The 22,443-nt window shown below is 41.7% G+C and overlaps 2 protein-coding genes across 4 annotated transcripts; one reads left to right on the top strand and one right to left on the bottom strand.

Moving 5' to 3' along the window:
- The first annotated feature begins 57 nt into the window (after positions 1 to 57).
- BLZF1 (basic leucine zipper nuclear factor 1) lies at positions 58 to 9,327 on the top strand. 3 transcript variants are annotated; one of them, XM_075167713.1, is made up of 7 exons: positions 58 to 258; positions 1,914 to 1,969; positions 3,108 to 3,547; positions 4,230 to 4,429; positions 6,079 to 6,207; positions 6,791 to 7,010; positions 7,909 to 9,327. In XM_075167713.1, the coding sequence occupies exons 2-7, from the start codon at positions 1,951 to 1,953 to the stop codon at positions 8,089 to 8,091; spliced, it is 1,191 nt and encodes a 396-aa protein (XP_075023814.1). In that variant the 5' UTR covers positions 58 to 258; positions 1,914 to 1,950; the 3' UTR covers positions 8,092 to 9,327. The 3 variants fall into 3 exon arrangements, with proteins under 3 accessions (XP_075023814.1, XP_075023806.1, XP_075023798.1); XM_075167705.1 differs by having other exon boundaries at positions 58 to 282; XM_075167697.1 differs by having other exon boundaries at positions 58 to 328.
- Positions 9,328 to 9,921: 594 nt separating this feature from the next.
- CCDC181 (coiled-coil domain containing 181) lies at positions 9,922 to 22,393 on the bottom strand. The gene is made up of 6 exons (XM_075167671.1): positions 22,183 to 22,393; positions 16,338 to 16,498; positions 14,825 to 15,802; positions 12,233 to 12,379; positions 11,430 to 11,584; positions 9,922 to 10,818 (listed from the first exon to the last, which is right to left on the bottom strand). The coding sequence occupies exons 2-6, from the start codon at positions 16,473 to 16,475 to the stop codon at positions 10,656 to 10,658; spliced, it is 1,581 nt and encodes a 526-aa protein (XP_075023772.1). The 5' UTR covers positions 16,476 to 16,498; positions 22,183 to 22,393; the 3' UTR covers positions 9,922 to 10,655.
- Between the last annotated feature and the right edge of the window lie 50 nt (positions 22,394 to 22,443).

The following is a 22,443-nucleotide window of genomic DNA, read 5'->3' as shown; positions in this document are numbered from 1 at the left end:
TGCACGGTCCAGCGATTGGGTGAGAGGGGAGACGTCACGCCGGAGCCCTCCAGCCCGCCGCAGGAAGCGGAAGTTGGGGGGAGGTGGTGGTTGTGGCAGTTGCAGGATCTGCCGTAACAACGCTGCTGCGTGCTCCGGTAACGTCTTCGGGGCCCCGCCGTCCCTCCCGCGGGGTGGCCCTCTGCCCGGTCCGGTCTGTCAGGGCGCTGAAGGCGGGCAGGGGAGGACTCGGTCCGTGTTGGCCGATACTGCCGTGGGGTGAGAAACCTCTTTTCCAGAGCGGTGGGTAACGTCCAGCTTTCGCTTACCGGCAAGCTGTGGGGCTGAGGTGAGAGGGGGCACCTCCTCGCCCCTGGTAGCCGAGGCGCGGCGGGGGCTGGGTGGCCGGGGTTGGGTCGGTGGTGGTTTTCCGAGGCCCTCGTGGATCGTGACTCAGCCGTGTTAATACAGGATTTCCTTGCGTGGTTTCGCGTGTGGGGTTCTACAGGGCGCGACGTGAGCTGAGAGTGGTTAACGATTCAACCAGTGAAGGAGTTTTGCCTATAGGGATGTAGTAAAAGGGGGGGGAGGGTGCAGAGGCTTACATTGAGATTTTGAAAGTAACAGGACAGTAAGAACAGTATTATAATATGAACAGTGAAGGAGCATGATCACCAGCAGGTGGTCTCAGATGAAGTGGATAAGACCAAGTGCTCATAATCAGTTTTTTATTGAGTATTCTTGTCTCTTTCTGAGCAGCTACATTTTCATCCTCCTTGTTCTCCTCAAATGAGCAGAAATCCTCAGTCAAAAATGAATGAACAGTAGTGGTGATTAGTACATCATGGTCTTAAATGAGCAAAAACATAACTTTAGCTGTAGAAGCAACAGATAGAAAGATGTTCCTGTATCTGTATTTTGAGAAAACTCAAGGAGGGAACGTAATTTCTTTTGTCTTCTAGTCATCACAAAAGATAAACCTACCTCTCACAAAACAAATCATGAATCTAGAAAGCTGGCAGTAGCGTGTTCACTGCTACCATTATCTTTTCAGGGCAGAGAGCTGTAGCAGTGGAAGTCAAAAAAGTTGTAGTTAAGCCTTTTCTGTTAGTGGTATGATGAAAGGAAGCAAGGGCTTTGGGAGATCTCCCTTGAGTAACAGGGAGAACTAAAGCAAAAAAAACCCAACAGGATATAGCAATCTCAAACTATTGTAGTTAGTGGCAGACCCTAGAAAAGGGAGGCGAGTGGCCTGGGGAGTTGGGAGCGGATGGGGAGGCAATGGTTGACAGAGTTCGTGGATAAGGGAGAAAATGGCCAGGATGGCAGTTTGGGCCATACTGGGGGTAAAGTTTTACTGTTGGCTTAAACTGAGCATGTGCAGCCACTCAGGGCACTGACTCCTGCTTTGGCTGGGAATTTGGTCTGTTAAAAAAGATTGTAAAAAGAATTGCCCTCATTTCCTTCTCACTTCTTGGTCTGCTTTAAGCACAGGGGGATTTCCCTTTCTTCTGGTTCTGTGATGATCTTAGGTTATCTGTGCATGGTCGTGCAGTTGTACTCTGGAAGTGTTACAGAGTTTTAAAGGGTAAGATGAAGGCTCACTGAAAACAGGAGGGAGACCGGAAAGAGAAATTTGAGAAATGGAAACTGGAACTGGATGAGGAGCAAGAGATAGGAGTTGAAATCCAACTCTTAGTGAAAAAAAGAAACAAATGCCAGAAGTCTCACAGGCCTTCTCCTTTTAACTCTTTGGGTCCTGGTGTGGTTTTTACAATTTTAGGGTTTTTTCCTTTGTTGTGGTGTGGTTTTTTTCACTGTGCTACTGAACTGGAGTTTAGAGGTTGTACTAGAAGATAGGGGAATCCAAGATTAACTGTCACTATTATCTTGCTAAAGATTTTTTTTTTTCCCTCTCCTCATTTCCTCCTCAGACTTATGTAGTTAGGAGAGCTGACTGCTAAAGAGAAAATGACATCTCTAGAAAAAGGTAGGTGGTTCACGTGATATCTAAGCAGACCAGGTTAAAAGTACTTTAACTTGAATTCTAAAGACCAGAGTTACACTGTATGCTAGGCTCCATTCATTTAAACTTACTCCTTTTATGTAGCTATTAGGAAGTAGTTATGTGACATCATTATTGCAGTGAAAACCAGAGCTGCCTGGATGGAACAGTTAATTGTAGTTTTCTAATCCAGCTTTGTATTGAAAAACAAGTTTGTCACTGGTACTATCATCTGTCTGCACACTTGTCTGTCAGTCCTCCTCTAGTATTTAGAACCTGTCGGTACTGATTCAGCCAACCTGAAAGCAGGGCAATATAACGGTGCTACTATGGCATTTGTGAAATTCATTATTTGGATAGAGGATGCAGGCTCATGCTAACTGCCTGCAGTATGAGGAAAAAAGCAGTATGTGTAGCTATGTTCTAAGAAGCTTTCTTGCCTTCACCCATTGTGAGGAAACTACGATAATATTTCCTTCAGCTGAAAACTTAGTGAACTTAAATAAAATGAGTTTCAGTAAACATTATCACGCATATTGGGGAATTCAGAGCAGAATGCAGCATTGCTGGGAATACTGGGGTCTATTGATTAGAAATGAAGCAGAACTGGCTTGTTGGCTTTTTCTAAACCTTCAGCTGGACAACTAAAACACATGGTAGATAGTACTTAAAAATCTGCTAAACTTCTTAAGGTGTTAGTAGCTATGTAGGAAATAGCTGCTTTTAAATTTAATTCTTGCTTTTAAAATGAGGGTGCTCTGATTCTGTCAGCTCCCAAAACCCAGTTTTGCTTTCAATCTATGAGTAGTATTGTCAAGAATTTTCTCCTTACTAGCTCATTTTCATGTCTGCAACTAATCTTGTATTGCAGCAGGAAATTAAGATTAATACAATTCAAATCAATGTCTGTCTCTTGTACTATAGTATTAATGAGCAACACACACTTGATAAGGACTTTTCTAACTTGTGCTTTGTAATTGCTGCTGCAAAGGACTATTTTACATATCCAGTGTGCAATTAAAAATCTGTAACTTTGAAGTACAGAAATTAAGTCAAGAATTACAATGAAACCATAACAAAGTGAAAGGTGGTAAACTTTCTCTCCGCTATTTCTAAATTTTAGTTGATGATGCCTCATCACCCATCCGAGGACCTGGAGATGGCATGGAAACAGAGCAGACAGCTGAGTCGGTGGAAGTAGTCACTGGAGCCAACACTACGAAGCAGCACATCCACCACAGCCCACATAAAAAGACAGTCCCTTCCCTGAGTCCTGGAGTTCTGCAGCTAGGGAAAGTACATGCTGATAAATCAGTGGAGATTGAAGCTGTTCGTATATTAGTCCCCAAGGCAGCTATCACCCATGTTGTTCCAACTAAAAATGCTAAGGTAGCTAAAGCAGTGGGACATAAAGGAGACCCGTTCCATCAGTCAGATGGAGCTGCAGATCCCAAGAAAGAACAGATAGAGCTGAAAAATGCGATCGAAAAGCTAAAAAATTCAGAAAAGCGGTTGTTGCAGGATAAAGAAGGTCTCTCTAATCAGCTGCGTATACAGACAGAGGTAAGAAATGAAAGGTATTTTCTCTCACACAGCTGAGCTGCTTTTGTTTATATAGGCAGTTTGTGAATGTGACCAGAGAGAACTGCTATGACACTCTTGCCTTGAAACAGATAGTTTCCCTTTTGAACTTATCAGCTAAGATACAGAGTAGAAGTACATCTAAGCAATCCAGTGCTGCTTCTCTGACAACAGATGAAAGTATCAAAGGCTTGAAGCTGGGAGAAATGCATTAGAGGGCTGCAGGGAAATGGATCTTTCATGAGGAAAGATTTTGTTCCTCAACTCAACCGCTAAGTGAAAAATGTTATGCCATAGAAGAGGTGACTATAATTTTATACATAACATAATCTGTGGATGTCTTGTCTAATCCTTTGTTATCTTACTGATTCAGGACTTGAATGTTACTGAAACTTTCTTTGTTTCTTGTAGCAGGCTTTCATTCTTCCTCTTTGGCCTCTGTTGGAGTTTAAACAAGAATGTGTTAAATGTGCATTAGTCTCAAATGTTTACGCTCGCTGGAGTGGATTGTGAGGCTTAATATACTCTGCATTGGATTTGTCCCATTCTGGAAAAAGAAGGGCAATTTATTGTTAGGTATTTGCGATAACTTGCATTGCATTCTGGAAGTAGAAGGTGTTCCATTCTATATTGGTAATTACAAGACAGTCTGGTCTAATTCTAGGTGAATCGGGAGCTGAAGAAATTACTTGTTGCTTCTGTTGGGGATGATCTGGAGTACCACTTTGAACGGATGGCTCGTGAGAAAAATCAGCTAATCCTAGAAAATGAAGTCCTGGGCCGGAATATGTCTCAGTTGTCTGAACAATTAGAGCGCATGTCCATACAATGTGATGTGTGGCGAAGCAAATTCCTAGCAAGCAGGTATTCCCTCTTACAGAACAGCATTCTCCTTTAGTCTTTTATTACATACGCCCATTGCAATGCCTGGGAATATGTCTAAATATGCCGAGGACAGCCACAACAGCTATACTAACACTACTATGAGGTTTGAGTATACAGAAAAGGTACAAAGTAAGCTCCTTGTAAATCTAAATAGTTCTTCTTTCCAAAGGTAATACAGTCGATCCTAAACCCCTTAAAATCTTAACTACGGTTTTTGTCAACATAGCAAGAGAAGCTCTTATTTCTGATAGACTGTGTGCAGTTTAGGGTTTAAAAATGTCTTCCAGGACAGCTGTCTTGACTCATCTTAAAGGTAATTAGCTTGATTTTCACCCCCATCCCCCAAGTAGGATACAATCATCAATGTGTGAAGAAGTTGATTTGGTCAAGAACTCTGCTTGCAGTGATTCAGCGATCTACTGAGAAGGGCAGCTCCCTATGGAAAAAAGGCTGGGGGCACCTTTTCATTAAACACTGATTGTGTTACTGCTCAGAGCCCTACTGTTACTTGTATAACCATAAAATAATGGGTAGCAAAAGTCAGGAGGAGATCTTAAGGTTGCCTGAATGTCAGAATCTCATTTGACAATGGATTAGACTTTTAACTTGCTAAGTGTAGTTGTCTTACCAGATATGTAAATAGTGTTCTAGGATTTTTAATCTTTTACTGTACTTGGATATAACTAAATTTTAATTATGATGCTTAATGCATATTACAAAAAGGCCTTGCTGCTTGAAGGAAATGGTAATAGAATACAGTGTCCTCCCTTTAATTTGCTGGTCTTAAGAAGTTTCAGCATATTGAGTGAATGTAAATACTTGTAATAGTCCTAGTGTTACTATCCTTATTTAACTTGTTTCTTTAGCATTAATAGGAGTTCTGAGATCAGGAATGCAAGTCCCTTCTAGGAATGACAGTGTGGTGATGTGCTTAGAGTAACACCCTTCGATATTGTACCATTCTGGTTCGTTGAGATCTCGGATTTCTAACTGGTTGTTGTTAGAAACAACATTTTTTGCATTGGCAGTACCGCAGGCATTTGAAATACCTGCTTGAGGGGTCTGTGCCAAGTCTCATGGCATAGCAAAATATGACAACAGTCGTCTCATTTGTAGCTCTTACATGCTCGTATCTGGCACATATAACATCTAGTTATTGCCCCTGAGAAAGGCAAAGATGTGAATGAATGCAGACTGTAGCCATAGCTGTCATCTTTAGAGAGGAGTATGAAAAGGCATGATTACAGCATACCTGTGAGAACTGTGTTAGTAAAACAAAATGTATTTAGCTTTATCTGTCAGGATGCTTGTCCACCATGTTCACAAGGTGTTCACATGTGCTCAAGGTGTTTTAAAATGTCTGTTACCAGATTTGTATTAAGTGACATAAGATTGTTTAAACTCAGCAAGTCAAAACATAATCTTGCAGTTGTGTTGACTGTAGTTGAACAGAAATTGCTCTTAATACATGTCCTTTGTAATAAGGTTGATGTAGGCCCTGCGTGAGGAAAGGGGGTGAGAACAGCAGCTTAGTACTTAGTTTGAGCTGACAAATTGTGGTCTGTAGTAGAATAAAGGTGACTTTCAAACCGCTCCCTTACACTACTGATTGGAGATTTCTTTTGCAGGGTTATGGCTGATGAGCTAACCAATACCAGAGCAATTCTTCAGCGTCAAACCAGGGATGCACAAAGTGCAATCCAGGACTTGCTGAATGAACGCAATCAGTTCCGTCAAGAGATGATTGATACACAGAAGTATGTTTTTTCTAATCCAGATTACGTGCAAACTTTTCATTTCTGTCAGTTTATTCTAGGCCAGAGAAGAATCAAGTAACTTTCCCCTATTCCAGTGATATTCAACAAAAATCAATTATGCTGATGGATAGTACGGTCACTTTTCAGTGTCAGAGCTGAAAAAGCCAAAGTAGCGTGCGTTCTTCATCGTTCCCTGGAGGTATGAGGTGTTAGGGGTCATATACTGTGGAACGGACATTCCTCATATCCTCAGACTTTCTCTTTTTAATTACTTACTGTCTTGACTTACAGTCTCCTCTGTCTCCTTCCAAAACGTACAGATTCTTGTACCCGATTGGCTTTTTAATGCTTATCCTGCCAGATGTAAAGTAAGTTTTACCAGTATTAAAATACTGTAGTGGTGAGGCCTTGCCTTGCCCTGCCTGTTTGCCTCCTTGTTTTTAAACACTTAAACTTCCTTTTTTCGTTAACATTTGGCTTGTGCAGTAAGTCTTTGGAAGAGACAATTCCTCTGAGGTATGCTGTGTGCTGATAGTATAGAGTACAAAAAACGCTATTAGTGCTCTTTTTCCTTTCTGCACAGGCTGCTGGAGGAGCTGATGGTTTCTCTTCAATGGGGGAGACAACAGACATACTATCCTAGTGCCCAACCTTACACTACAACAGAGCTAGCAGCTGTGAATTGTAAGCTAGCGAAAGCTGTAAGCTCACATCTTCTTGGAAATGTTGGCACTAACAGTCCAAAAAAGACTTCAACAGCTGTGGAGTTTTGCAATACCCCTGCTGAGAAAATGGCTGAAATGGTAAGAACTCTTCATACATCTCAATCTGTCAGCACAGAGTCTTCTTTCCAGAAAGAAACACCTTGCTTTGTGTTAACTACTTAGTATCCTGCCATTTTTAAAAACTATATGCAGGGGAAACATGCTGAATAGATCTGTCTCTCTTTTTTTTTTTTTTTTGTAAATGAGGGAAACAAAAAAACCCCAAACAAACACAAAAAAACCCAAACAACCCCTCCCCCCCCAAAAAAAAAAAAAAAACAACTGCAAGAATAAGCAGAACAACATAAATAATGTGATGATACATATTGTTTCCTTCTCTGTCCCTACCACCACAGATAACTGGGTCAAAATTTGTTTAGAGTTAGTGTGTCAGGAGGAAGCCAACTGAAAATACTTAGTTGAGTTTAAAAACTGAGAAGAAACCTAGTTCAGGTAGGAATAAGTCATAACACTTCAGCAGTAGTTTCTGTTGCCCTAAAGATCAGTTCTGTTTAAAGTGGGTGAAAACACAGAGAGAAGCTATATGATTATCTTTCAAGATAAAGTTCCACTGCAGGAAGCTTGATATTTAAATAGCAACCTAGACTAACAGTTTAGTCTGGAGGCAATTGAGTAATAGTTGAGCCACAGGAGGCTCACAGTGCCTAGTGATCTGTGTTGTTCTTGCCTGGTTTTGCTCAACTCTGCTAAAAAGATTAGAATTTTCTTTATTCTCAATAAAATCTTACCTTGGATATCTGATGGACATTACTAACTTATAAACAGTACAGGGTCTGGATAGATGGATATTTAGTTTTCAACTTGGAAAAAAATGGAAAAATTGCTTTTGAACAGAAATCCTTCCTAGCTGTTAGAGAAGGACAAAACCCATTAAATGTAATAGATATATTTTCAGTCTCAATTTTTCCATCCTTAGGTGCTACGTGTACTGGATCCAGCTGCGTGTACAGAAACAACAGAAGTTTCTTTTTCTGAGGCTTCTCCGCCCTCCTTCCTTTCCACAAAGAAGAGTATTGGAAGGTTTCACCCATATACAAGATACGAAGATGTAACTTTCAATTGTTGCAATCACTGTCAAGGAGAGCTGATAGCCCTTTAAGAACACAGCCAATGGAACTGCACATGCACTCTTTCTGAAGAATTACACTAGTTGATGTTCAGCAGGCTTCCCTTTTTCCTATTTCTTTCCATAATGGGTGGGTTTAACATTGCAGTTTCTGCTTCTCTACCTCTTGAAGTTAGGGACTGACAGGATTTCCTTAGCCTCTGGGATACTTCTACTACTTTTCAGTCTGGAAAGCTATTTATTTTCTTCTACAAAGGCAAGACCAAAAATATTATGCTGGTCCAATTTGTAGAGCACAGAGATGCCCTTGACTATTTAAGGTTTATAGTCTTATTAGCAAATGTCAATGAATTTCTCTTTAGAGGAAGACAAAAGTGTAACTATACCAAAGTAAATGAAGTGCTGATAGGTTATGTTTAAAAACAAAAAAGTGATGGAAAATGGTCAGCTGCATGCTTTTTTTTTTTAATCTGAGCCAAGGTGATGAACTGTCCCCAAATCTATGTTCAGCCTTTTAAATTTAGTAATAAAAAGGAGTACGTGCAATGATTCTTCATAGCTGTAAGTTCTGAAAGTAAGAGCATATGCAGTGTTGCAGGCCTCTTGGCAAGAAAGGGAAAGAGCTTGAATGAACTCTAGTCATAATATATAAATAGTAACTGGTTTTAAATGGATTCTGGAAAACTGCAGGGCGAGATTATTCTTGTGTTTCCATAAAGCTAAAATAATGGCTTTCCCATCTGCTTCAGCTTCTAGAGTGAAGCTGTTGCACAGCTGATCCTCAGCAAAGACAGACTGATATACCTCCTTTAGTACATAGTGTTGAAACCTGACCTAGCATTAGAACTGAGTCCTTGCCCAAGGTCTTCCTGGGTGTTATGGGAAGCTGAAGATAAGCATTAAGTTTGCACAGATACTAGTAAAAAAAAATATTTTTTTACTTGTCTGGTTTTATAATCTTGATGTAGGTTTGAAGAGAACTAGCAGATAATCTGCTAAATCCAAAGAAGCCTATTTAAGTTGCAAATGTAAAGAGGAAAGGTAGGAGGATGCAAATAGGCATTTTAATTTCTTACTTTCACTCCCAAATTTATCATATATAGCTGTCTAGTTTGGGGAGAGGGTTTCTGAAATGGTTGCTTTTACCCAGTTTTCCTTTGAAATCTCATATCATGATCAGAATATGTAAGTTATAAGTTCTTGCTGTTACTGGCCGTGCTTTGGTTTGCATGAAGAAAGCTACAATAAACTTACTTTGCTTGCTTTCAAGTTGGAATTCTGGATTTAATATAGCTGTATTTCTGACTTTGTTTTCCCTGCAGCATAAAAGGAACTATATGTCAAACCTTTCATTCTACTGGTCTGAGGTAATGAATGAAGAAGCACTTCTTTTGTAGCTTACTTCAATTAGGGAGATAGTGTGAACCTTTGCAAACCTTCCCCCTGCATTTGCTTGCTAGACACAAGAAGCATTTCTTGTCCTTGGTGTCACGGGAAGGTACAGGGAGGAGGAAGGCACCTGTTACTCATGTTTCCCATTTTCATTTCACATCCATGCCTGTTATCTATGCTGGTAAAAGCTGCAACACAGCACCCTCCAGCCAAACACTCAGTACTCTCTCAATATGCCTATAACTATCTCCAAAATGGTAAGAGAAAAATACTAATGGCAAATTTGCTTTGCATCTACACTTCCTTCTGTTACAGTACTTTCAGAAAACACTTTGAATGTGGAAAAATGTAAGAACAATGCCAGATCATGAAATCTGTTGGACACAGCTGGACAGAATGCTCCTCATCTTCCACTAACTTTATGGTTTCATGAGTGACCTCAGCACGTTCTCTGACAAGAGCTCACAATTTAGGTCGGTAAGGTGATGTAGTTTATTACAATTAATTTAGCAAACATGGCTGTGTATACAAGGAATCCAGCTTCCTTGATACTGGTAAAGGTCATAATTCACACAACCTTTTAATGTCATGGAATAAAAAACTACTGAATATGACTCACAGAAATAAGTTCCAAAAACCGTTGCACGTTCACATACATGTTGGCCTTCAATGACCGCTTTCCCTGAACTAAAATAAAATAGTCCCCCAGTCTAGCCAGAATTAACAGGTGGTCAACAGATGTTGACCAGAAATAGGTACAAGGAATAGAAAGTGGTACAAGAAACAGCATTTTCCAACAATGTAACACCTTGTACAGTCTTCATCACAAGCACCAGCAAACAGCAATGTTAATCCAGCAAAGATTCAACATTTTACATAACAGCCTGCATCCAGGAATTCATGGTAGAGTTGAGTATAAAGTGCCTTTTAAAGACAGGAATGTGTATTTGCCACTCTCGCATATAGATCTCACGCTCATTTAGATTTGGTCAAACCACGAAGATCCCTGAGTTATACATAAAAGCAGGCTTTTCAACAAAATTACAAATAAATAGATAGTAAAATCATTGTCAGTGAAGGTAATTGTTAAACTTGCTTGAAAGCTTTAAAAACACCACAAACAAATAATAGCTGTAAAGAGCAAAACCTCAAGCCATAAAAATCAAGAGGGCTGCCACCAAGAACTCTGTGGTTACATCAAACTTTCAACTATAATTGTCTGTGAAGCGAAAGGATTTAGGCTCTGAACCAATGCAGTGGATGTTCTGCATCTGTTTTGCTCTTCTGGCTTCTAATCTAAGCTGCCTTGCTCTCTCCTTAGCAGCTAGTTCTTCTGCTCGTTTTTCTTCTCTCTTTCTTTTTAGCCATCTGTGGAGAGAGAAACAGGACTCGAAGTACTGACAGTTGCAATTTTAAGTTTTATGTCATCCATTCAGAGGAGACTTGCCCCTATTTAACTAGAGTCACCTTGTCCTGTAGAATAAAGTTAGGTGTCATGGCTGAGCCAGTCTAAAAACCTGCCACTCCTAAATGCAGGAAGCACTACTCTTCCATCCCAATTCTCCTGCTTCTGCACTCACCTTTACCTCCCCCCTTTTGTTGAGCTGATTCAACTCGTGGACTCGAGTTTTATTGGATTAAATGGGCTCGACATTTTATTGGATTAACTTTCTGCTTGTTTAATGAACTGCAAGCCTGCTCCAGAACAGGCAAAAAAGGGTAGGGGAGAAGGATCTCCCTTTTTCAGCAGAAGCAATTCACTATTTCAGCTCAGGTTCTGACAAGTAGTTTCACAACAGTGTAAAAACAACATCAAGGAATTAATGTGTAAGTTTATGAGGGCATATTCATGCAAAAAAACTCCCCAAACCAGTAAGGACTTCAGCAGTAATGATGTACCATAAAATAACTACAGTCTTAAGCTGATTGATAGACTACAAAATTTTCAAATATGATTCCCTAGGAATGACCCTACTCACTCTTTAAAGGCTCTGTTGCATTCCTCTGTTCTTGGGAAAAAGGCAATTCCCTCAGCTTGGCGTCTCAAAATTTCTATTTGTTTTTCTTTCATGTGTTCTTGGTGCTTTTTTTTAAGCCATAATTTGAAGGCTTCTTCTGGATTCCTGCTCCTCTCCTATTTTAAAAAAAAGACATATATACGCAAGGCTTATCATTAACTGACCTTTATATTAATGGCATTATAATAATTTTTTGAACTCTGCTGGCATTTCCCATCCATGAAACATACTTTATAAGCAAACTAGAGCATATGCTAATCTGGCATGGAATATATACATGAGTATTCAAAGCGGTATGTTTTAAAAAATACTGTATTCAGCTTTTCAAGCCCATCGCTGCAAGGCAGAGGAACTTCAGAACAGAGCATCTGAATCTTCAGGTTTTGGTTAAGTCACATGCATTAACTCCTTGCCAACAAGTTCTGACGATAAGGAATACACTTCAAAGGGTTTTCCGGCTGCTTGTTCACTGCAGAGTTCAATCAAGTCATTCTCCTGATAAAAAGGAGCATTACTGTACCTCCTGTGATTTTATAGCTATTAAGTTTATATATGCAGCTTCTACAATGCAAGCCACCTTGCCAAGCAGAACAATCCTAAACATGCAAGTCCATTTAGCTCTTTGCTGAAAGCAATGATGTAATAAAAACATTTCCTATCACTGTAAATTTTCATATGCTTCACTAAGAACACAGGCTTAGAATTTGGTTTTCCTATCTAACCAGAGCACTATAGATCCCAGTCTTATATTAGGGAGACCTTACTTTGCTGTTCATGTCTTCTAGCTCCTTTGCACGACGAATTCGCTTTTCTTCTTGCACTTGTTCTTTCTTCTTCTGTAACCAAGCTTTAAAAACCATCTCATTCTCTCTTCTCTTTTGTTCTTCTTGTTCCCTTTTCCTCTCTTCTTCCTTGAATGGAATGAAGAGTGAATAAACTTAGTTTTTAAGAGAATCATCTTAATCTGCAAAGGCCTTCATTGTCACAATAGACAATAAAGCCATTTGAGTTATATGAGAGAGATATACAAAAATACTCATGAAACAGGAATACTCAACAACTGCATCATAGTTGATACTACTTTTAGGAAGAAACAAGTTTGAGCACTTCTGCAGTTCATGTTACATTCAGATACTTTCAGTCTAACCCTTTCTGTGATTACCTCCATTTCCATGATACATCTCAACTCACAGACATTTCAATAACAATAGGTCAAGACTTAAAATTAAGGCCTGTCTAATACCTCTGATTGATAGGCTTAAAACCAGTTTAAACTGATGCATTTTAAAAAATGAATGAAACTCTCAGGCTTGATGGACCACTAAACCCTAAAGGATATTTAACTACCTAAGGACTGCAGGCTCTACCTTATAAATAAGGATTTTTTTCTGGACGTGAAGTTGTAATGTATTTACTTAAAGAGTATTAATAGCTTAACACTTTTTCAAGTTTACAAAATGAACTGATTTTTACAAAATTGAGAAAAGTTTTTTGTAATTATTAATCGCATTTTAACTAACGACAAGTATCTACAAGGAGGAGAAAGATTTTCAAACAACGCTTCAGAAAGCCGATGAGGACATTTTACCAGGTTTTGATTCTTTTTGACACAAAAGCTACAATCCCCACTCATTTCAACACTCAGAGAAATCTATTCTTCTTGCGAATAGATGATGTTCCTCGCACCTACACACAACGTTCAGACTATCCTCCAAATTTACAATTTGTAATTTACCCAAATGAAAGAAACCCACCAAAATGAAGCAGATGGATTCCAGTAATGTCAAGAAATGTTTCATGCCTGTGAAATCCATCACAGAATGGAAGAACTCCATTCAAGAATGAAGAAATAAGGTAATACATTCTTACCTTTTCATAAGTCAGCCAACAGAGAAAGAGATTTAGCACACACCGTTAGGAAAATCCTTACCTCCACCACACTAGCTTTTACTTTAAATACGCAGAGTATGGTGTTAAGAGATCTAGTCTTGTGTGTACAAAGAAAACACATCAGTAACTCTTCACATTTCATACCCCTCGTTACTGAGCTAAGCCTCAGCAAACTTTTCAATTAAAGCAGGCTAGACCTATTTCCACAGATAGAAAGCAACCTTTGAAGCTATGTAGCCAGCTTACTTAGAACATCATGGCACAGAAAAATGGTAGATGCTTCATGCTCTTTTTATAGAGCAACATACATAGTAAGTTACCTTTCTGTAATTGTATCATCATAATGCAAAGCGAAGGAAAACATAGAAATTTTTAAAATCTTTGGTAAACATTTCTGAAGTTCCCGTTACAGCTGTCAGAGGCTGACTCTCTATTAAATATTATTTTTTTCTGAATAAGAAGCTGAAAAAGAATTAAAAGGGATTTTTTTCCCAGCAATACATAAGATACTGACTTTATTTCTAAAATAGATTATTTTTTTTTCTTTTCGATTACTGCCCTTTATAGATGCAAGAAGAATAACCTCAGTACTGGGAATATTTTCTTCTTTTTGTGCTCTGTGTAGCACCCAGGTAAAACCAAAGAAGAAGGAAAAGTAATATTGATTAACAGAGAAAGGGGGAAAAAAAACTACTTTGCAACAAACTCATTGAAAAAACTTATTACAACAGTCACCCATGCAAAACTTTTACAGGAAAAAAGTATCCAGTTATATTATCAGTCAACGTGATGCACCTGCATGCACCTTATGCAAGCAACAAGGCATGCCACTTTTGAAGTCAGCTGTTATCTTCCATACATGTGAAACACACCCCACTTTGTTCACAGTTCTCACAGTCATTCTCCCATGTAAATCTTATTTTATGACTGAACACTCTCCCAGATGATAATTGCCTATTACATACTTCATAAGCACCCAAATGTGCACCTGCATTACTGTGGTTAATGTTAATTTCCTGCATTGCAGTGTAATCTGTGTTGATGCGATACCATGTGCTACGTTCCAGTAAACAGTGGGCCTGTAATGGAACCTAGATAGAAAGAGGGTCAATAAGCAAAAGCAGTAAGTACAATACAGCAGAAGGCGGCCTATTTATGAAGGATATATTAAATAAATACTTGACTTCTCCTGTAAGCAAGGCCACTGTGTGGTCCTGTATGTCCAGAGTGGATCCTATGCCACTCTGTACGTTTTTTTTTTTTTTAAGGAAAGGAGTTTTGAGAGATTCTGTACAAACTCCAGATAATTTTTTATTATTAGTATTAGTATTAGTATTAGTATTAGTATTAGTATTACTGCCTCTTTTATAATGGAAAAATGGAGTAAATGCCCTGAACATGTGGTCTTTGTGAAGCAGAGGAACAGGACGGTCACTGTGATCTACTTGTTGCCTCTATACCTTTACCTCTTTCCTCAGTTTTTCTTTCCTTTGTTCTAACTGCTTCCGCAATTCTTTTTGTCTGGGAGAAAGACAGAAAGTGGAGCTTCTCACGGGCATATTTGCAGACTGTGCTCTCTGCGGAGTCTTCCGTCTTCCCAGACCTCTTGCAGCACTGATAGCAGAATTTGGACGACGCTTAGGGTTAGATGGAGGCTTAGGGAAATGCACACACTCTTCTCCACCAGGAGAAAAAGAATGTGCTCCTGGTCGTACTGGAGTTACTTCCTTCACTCCAGAGACAGTGCCAAAAGGACCATAGTGTGAAGATTTTGGAGACATATGTTGAGTTTCAATATCAGTAAAAGAAACACTTATAGGGGGCAAAAAGCCCTGGCTTTCAATATCACGTAAACTTAAGAGTTCAAATTTCCCATCTTTTTCCACTAGGATTTTACCATCCTTCTTTTCCTCATCCTTGTCAGCACACGGTGAAAGTGATGTGCTTTCCTGTCCCATTTCGTTAGAAATATGCAACCGAGATAGCTTATTTGAAACATCATCTCGTCTTGCAAGGTCAGTTTTACAAACTTCAGCATCTTCTAGAGGAGGAACTTCAAGATCCACCAGCTTATCCTTAAATTTTAATTTCCGTTCTCTGTTCTGATCCACAGGAGCCTGATTCTCCAGCAGTTTGTTGGCTTCTTCAATCTTTTCCAGGATGTAACGCTTTATTTCTTCATCCTCTTCCTCATCCAGTTCTTGCTGGTTTTCCAGCTTGGATTCCTGGATAGAGCTTTCACTCTCAGTATCAGACACACGGTCCCCCTGTTTAATATCAGACCTGGATTCCAAACTCTCTTCATTGGAGGGTCTCACTTTCGCATCTACATCTGCCTCTGAAACCTGATCTGGATTTTCTTCCATTTCCTCATTGTCTTCCTCAAACTCGTCTGCAACTTTAACAATTTGTGCTTCAATATCCTCTTCATTTTCCTCAGGATTCTAAAAAAATTAAAATAAACTAGTCTATTCTCCCAACAAAGAACAATATCAGAGAAAGAGAAAAGAAATAGCAAGAGAGAAGAGCAGTACTAACTATACCAATTCTAAAACAGGCTGTCAAATAGTGCACGTCATAACTAATAGCTTTTTTTGGCACTAACAACTCTGTTGCAGTTTCTCCATGTTAACATCTGCACAAAGTTTAACTAACCATGGCTTGCACAGTAAAGCCATCAGTGACAGCATAAAAACAGAATGTCGCGTGTTGCACAAACACTTAAAGGAACCCAGAAGTACTTTTGAAACAAACATATTATTTTCAATGAACACTGAATTTTCTGTTTTAAGGCAGTTATAACCAAGCTAACCAGTTCACTGAATTATTTTTCACTATAATTCCAAACAACCTTCTTTGTCAAAATTCAGTGAATATACCTACACATTTCAAACCATATTGAATTTTGTGTTTATGATTCCAAATAGTACTCAATTTTGTCTTCTAAATAAGATAACTAGCATTTAATTTAACAAATACCTCTCTTTCACCACGGTTTTCTTTTTCTTCTTCATTAATTAGCCATTCGAGGTCTTTTTCAAAGTCATCCTCATATTCTCCACTTTCTGTTGAATCACCTATATCTGCTGGATCTCCTTGGTCTTCGTTTTCACTCATTTTGGTGATGTGTTAGAGCAATACTATAAAAAGGAGAGGGGAAAAAATTGTTTTAAAACTCTAGTGACACACAAATATAGAACATCGATATCTCTTATGTTACGCACATCAAGCTGGTGAGCAGTATCAATACAATCACGTTAGATAGTGCCACAACACCTCAGAATTAAGGATCACTAATGGTTTATAAACATGAATGGTTTTGGCATTTCCAGCTCCGACTACTAGGGGAAGATTTGAGTCAAAGCAAACCGACTAACAAAGCAAACGTGAGTTACTCAATGTCTTGCAGTGAGTCTCTGACAGAGCCAAGACTAGAACTCATGATCTCTTAAGGATTAGTCCCATCCTTTAACAAAGAGATCGCTGGTTTATGTTTATTAGAAGTACTACCAGCTTTCATTGCTCCCAGGTGCGTTTACATTGTTGTTCTCTATCTGCGTGGCCCACTTTCCTTTAAAGAAATCTTAACTTGTTTAAAGTTACATTGCAAAAATGTGGGAAGCACAAGTCCTAGAAGATCCATGCCATGGCTTACAGTAGATCAAATTATCAAAAAGCTTCCCATAATGACATATTAAAATGAGAAGACATTCATCGGACTCTTGACAGGAACCTTCTGCTAGAGTGACTGAACATTTACAAGCAGCTAGCTTTCAAAACATATCACCTCCACTAGTATTAGGGGTAAAGAAAGTCACACAGACACCAGTTGAGACTGCTGGGAAAAGGATTCAATTCTGGTTTGAACTTCTGAGGAGGACAACAAGGGGAAATACTCAGTAGCCAGTTAGGCTGGATATAGTCATATTCATGACAAAACTGAAGATGAGCCACTATAAGGGTTGAGTCTTTTAAACAATCTTTGGCCTGCATAGCACACAGGTGTCAACAGCTCCTGAAGGACTGCTTAAATGCCAGTGCTTGGGGGTCCAGGCTGACTGCCTACCACCCCTCGGCTCAGCTCACTCAATTGAAGGCATCTGTCTCCATCTAAAGACACAAAAGGGTTAAAAACATGTGGAGACACACGTCAGCCTAAACAGCTGATTTTGCTCTTCTTACAGCTTTAGTCACTTATCATTCCTTCCCTAATTTGTTTATTACTGTTTGCAAAAACAACATAAAAGAAGGAAATCTTGGTTATTCAAAAGTTCCTACTCTCTTTGTACCCTCTGCTGTAGGCTGGAAGGTGCCACTTCTAAGTGTCTCTCTACTAGGATAAATTATGTCATTTACAACATACTAAAAGCTCCCGATATGAGCGTTAACATACAGCAACGGAATACGGGATGTAAGAGTTAGCTCTGACCCTGGACGGTCCTGGAACAGCAAGACAGCTCTTCCTGTGTGACCATCCTGCCCTTCCAGACAAGAAGGGTTGCACCTGGACTTCCCAATCTGTCTAAGCACTTTGCCATGCATTTTGTAAAAACCCTTCCGTCCAAAAGATGCTGCTTAAATTCCTTCAAGCTTTTGTTTTAAATTCTGATGACCATCTCGGACTCCTCAGTTATTTACTTGTATGAATACCAGCTCCACTTATTAAAACTCTGCGTTTCATGCTTGACAAGAGTGCTGCTCTTTTAGACCTCAACATGAAGTCAAGATTTGTTTAAGAGGAAAGAATGGTAATGAAGCTGGGCACTTTTTTTGCAAACTTGTTTGTATACAAACCTTATAAAAGCTCTTTTCGTTTGATCCATATTTTGTTCAAGAAAATCTGGCATTTTTTTCCTCCTAATTCACTACTTGTTAGCCATCACTCACCACAAGAATCACTCTAGATTTCTCCGAGTTTAAATTTTCAAACTTGTTCAGACTGTTGCCTTGGCTTTCCACACCATGTCTATTTCCATCATGTTTTTCCTGCACCTCTTCTCATATGACATGTAATCCTTTTTGCTTGGAAATGCCCCTTCCTTCACAAATATCCTTGGTTTGGGTGGTGACATGTACCTGAGTTCTTAATGGAGGTTACTTTGCTCTAGTACATATTCAGCACAAAAGAACTATCTCTCTTTAATGTCTTCATCATTATGGTAAGTGGACACAACAGCTACAAAGCTGAACTCAACAAAACATGTTCATATTAGTCTGTGACACTCAACACGAATACTGAAAACTGTTCAATTTATTTAGGATACGTATAATAATGGGGAGCAGCATAAAAATCAGCCTCTTCTGTTGTAACGTAAAATAGTCATGGCTGAAGAGATAATTTCAGTTTAATGACCCTGTTTCAGATAAATCCTCACTCAGCTCCTGTTCTTTTTAGGGTCTTATGAAGTAAAGATTGAAATGCTTCAGCTTTAATAGGGACCAAAAATATTCAGAAAATCTCGTCTTCCTTTTCACCTGCTTCTATTCTAATTGGGGGTGTGCGTGTGTATGCTGTGACTGAATTGTTCTGCAAAGCTTAGTAACACCTTCTCGGGGTTATGTTCAGGCACAGGCTAGGCACAGTTACAACAAAAAGAGGGATAAAGGGATGGACTTCCGTTATTTTGCCCCTTTGTACCAAAATATACGTATATACAGATTCATAAACCCGAACCCAACACGCTTACGGTGGGGAAGGCCCGGCCCCGCGTTTCCAGGCGGGAAGCTTCTGCTTATGACGACCGGCAAACGACACTCCTCGGCGCACCGCCTGGCAGCGGCCCTACGGACAGTGCCGCACCGCGATTACCACCAATACCCGCCATCAGGCGAAGCAGCCTCTCACCGGGCCGTAATGAACAAGGGCCGGCGGTGTGCAGCCCGGCGGGCCGGCGGCAGGCTCCCGCGAAGGAGCCGCCCCGGGCCCAGCCGGCAGGTGCGGCCGCCATTCCCCTCACCGGCACAACTAGCTCCCCGCGGGAGCCAGCCCCGCCTGCCTCGGACACTCCGCTCACCGCGGCCTCGCCGGGTCCCGCCGCTGCCCCCCCCCGGCCCGGGGGACGAGGTGCCGCCGCCGCCCTCCGAGGCCCGCCCCGCCGGTGCGCCCGCCGGTGCGCCCGGCAGCGTTGCCATGGCGGCGGCGTTGCCATGACAGCAGCTAGGGCCGCCCCCCCGCTCACCTTCCCGCAGCAACGGTCACCGCCGACGGTGGCCCCCGAGGACCAAACTGCTCCCCGCCCCGCTCCGGCCGCACCTTTTCCCCGCCGCCGGCGCCGAGGCAGCAGCGGGCGCGGTCATAGGCGCGCTCGCGAGACGGCACTGTCCCGTTGCCATGGAGACGGGCCTCCGCGCAGCGGCCCACCCCGCCCCGGCTTTGTCCCCCATTTTCAGGTCTGAGGGCCCCTTAGGAGGTGGCGCCTTCTTTTCCCTGTGCGTTACAACATTTCACTTAACGCTCCGAGAATAAAGCGAAGCAGAACCTTGGGGGGCCCCACAGCCGTGAGCGCCCAGGAGAGGGGCAGCAGCACGGCAGGTGGCTTTCCCTGCCCCGCTGAAAACATTTCGATGCTGTTAAATTATGCACTTGTTTGGGAGCAGCCTGTGCGTCGGTGGTTTTTGTGTTGAATTATTCATGCTCGGGCTGGTGATGAGCAATTTGATCAGACCAAAAGCTAGCGGTGTCAGAATTTGAGCTTTCATTTATAAGAAAGATAGCGCCGCATCTCCAAAGAGGTGCTCCTCTGCATTAACCACACATCACTCCCAGGACTCTGAAATGTGAAAAGAGGAGGAAAAAAAGGCACCAAAAACGACTCTGAATAAATCCCCTTCTGGAAAAAGCCACCAGACGGCAAGGCAGCCCTCTGCACCGGAGCCAAGGCTGCTTCCCTGGCCATGCGGGGCTGGAGGAAGTGGAGCCAGGATGTGCAGTTTGAACCAAGGCTGGTCCTTCCTCGGGGTTTGGGATGTCGTCCCTGGTCTTTATGCCATGAAATGGAGGCCATTAACTTACCTCTGGTGATGCTGGAAAGGTGGAGGGAGCGGCCAGTGGAGTGACCAAGGCTCGTGCAGTGTCACGCGGTGTTTCCCAGCACCACATTTTGGGGGATGACCCTCCTCTGCCCTCCCACAGCACGCGGGCCTGGGCCGTGGCAGCATGGCCCCACCAGGGTGGAGGGAGGGAGTTGTCCTCGCTGGCAGGACTGACGTGGCGCCCGTCACACCGTCCCACACACAGCCATGGCCCCCAGTTTTGAATACACTGGCCCAGCAAAGTGAAGGATGACAGTCTACAAATGCACCAGAAGGTCACACGCCTCAGAGGACAGCAAACCCCCTGCACTGAAGGGTTAATGTTAATGAAAGAAAATATGGGCAGAAAAAATTTAGCCAGGGCGTTGATAACTCTCAGAGTAATGCGGGTAGAGTTACCCTTTCACTCAAAGTAACACGGGGCAAAAAGCTAAACCCCTTCAAGGTGGGGTTCAGGAGGTCTCTGAAGACAGCTGTCATCATAGGCCACACATCACAGGAGGAGGTTGGACTCCATGACCTTGGGGTTTCTGCTAATCCTACACCATATAGCCAGAAAGATAAATGAGGTTTGACATTGGTTCTGGGGGGTTGGAAGGGCTCCCTGATATTTATCTGAGATAACACTCATGATTTTTGGGTACCTGCTCGGCTATGATTCCCGCTGTACCTGGAAGAACTTCAACCACTGACCTCACCCAGGGTCATGCAGTTATCCTGTGCTTGAAGACAATATGCTGAACTTCTGATTTTTCACATTTCATAGACAGGTGGCTTCGACAAGTTCATAGCAGACTAAAAGAGAACTGGGCACAGTATCAAAGCTTTATACTCTGTTTTTATCGTAAGACTATCCTTCATCTTACAAGTCAGTGCTACCCCTTTCATTCACAAGAGATGCTTTATTCGACTAATTACAAATCCGTGTGATTGTAAGACAAGGATTAGACCCCGTTGCTGGAAGTTCGAGCTGTGATGCTTGATAATGATAATGTAATGATATCTTAAGGTCAATCTAAATTCATGCATGCATTCATTAACCCATATGTCATTAAATTTAAGTTCTCAGATATTCCCCTCTGTGAGGGAGCTACAGAACACGGTCATGAAAAAACACAATGGAAATACTAGCAGGGCAGTGCAGGGCTCCACGGACAGGCTCCGACATGTTGGTTGCTCTTTTCTATGTCACTAATGCATCAGACACTGTGTTTAGGGAACGCTGATTTACACAGAACAAGTATGTTTGACAGAGAAAGGCTGCGTAACACCTCCAGAGCAATGTTAAACAAGCACCTTAACACCTTTTGTATGCTGTGTAGGAAACAGTTGACATTGTCAAGAGTTGCTGGGAACAGCGTCCGGAGCTCCCAGTCTCCTGCCCCTTCCATAACCAAAGTCCCTCTTTCCTTCCCAGTTCTTGGCTACGAATCACACCAATAGAGAAGAAAACATAATCACTTCCACGCAGAGTCCTTCCCTTTCCCCAAGAGCACTGCTAGAGCAGCCGGCTGTTTCACACACACATGCAGCCACAGCGTGGTTGAGAGTAACCCTGCCATGCTTTAGTGGGCTCTCACAGCCAGTGCTCACCCAGGGGGACAGCAGTGGATGCTGCTCCTGAAACAGCAGCCTCTGGCAGTTCTTACTATTCCTCACCTTTTGGACAGAACAAGCCCAGTACCTGGCTTCTCCCCCTAACAGTGATCCTAGAGCGCAGGAACTGTGCCACGTCTTACCAGCATCATAGCAAGCCCAGTGCAGGATACACAGATTCAGTGTTAACACTCACCTCCACCAGCCTCCGGCATCAACTGGAACAAAGAAACAGTCACAGCATCCCAGGGAGACACACCAGCTGTGTGTAGTGTTTATCTCATCTCCATCAAACCACACCGTGTGCTGTTTCGCAAATGCAGGAATTCAGCTCCTTGACAGTAGCTGGGTGTCCCTTTTCAGCACTCTCAGCTGTACACAGCATAGAAGGATGCGATGGGAGGAGCAAGGAGGATTGCCATGGTTCACGTGGACCTGCTTCGCTCGCAGGCAAGAA

Source organism: Calonectris borealis, chromosome 1 (assembly GCF_964195595.1).
Source record: "Calonectris borealis chromosome 1, bCalBor7.hap1.2, whole genome shotgun sequence".
NCBI lineage: Eukaryota > Metazoa > Chordata > Aves > Procellariiformes > Procellariidae > Calonectris > Calonectris borealis.
The sequence above is the reverse complement of the archived record's forward strand: the minus strand, read 5'-3'. Positions and strand labels throughout refer to the sequence as shown.

Bases quoted from the DNA above. Each gene is read 5' to 3' on its own strand.
- BLZF1 (XM_075167713.1), top strand. The intron at 3,548-4,229 runs GTAAGAAATGAA...GTCTAATTCTAG, and splicing joins AGCTGCGTATACAGACAGAG to GTGAATCGGGAGCTGAAGAA. The intron at 7,011-7,908 runs GTAAGAACTCTT...TTCCATCCTTAG, and splicing joins CTGAGAAAATGGCTGAAATG to GTGCTACGTGTACTGGATCC.
- CCDC181 (XM_075167671.1), bottom strand. From the start codon at position 16,475: ATGAGTGAAAACGAAGACCAAGGAGATCCAGCAGATATAGGTGATTCA. The intron at 15,803-16,337 runs GTATTTGTTAAA...TAATTTTTTTAG, and splicing joins AAAACCGTGGTGAAAGAGAG to AATCCTGAGGAAAATGAAGA. The intron at 12,380-14,824 runs GTAAAGGTATAG...ATTCCATTCAAG, and splicing joins AAGAAAAACTGAGGAAAGAG to GAAGAAGAGAGGAAAAGGGA.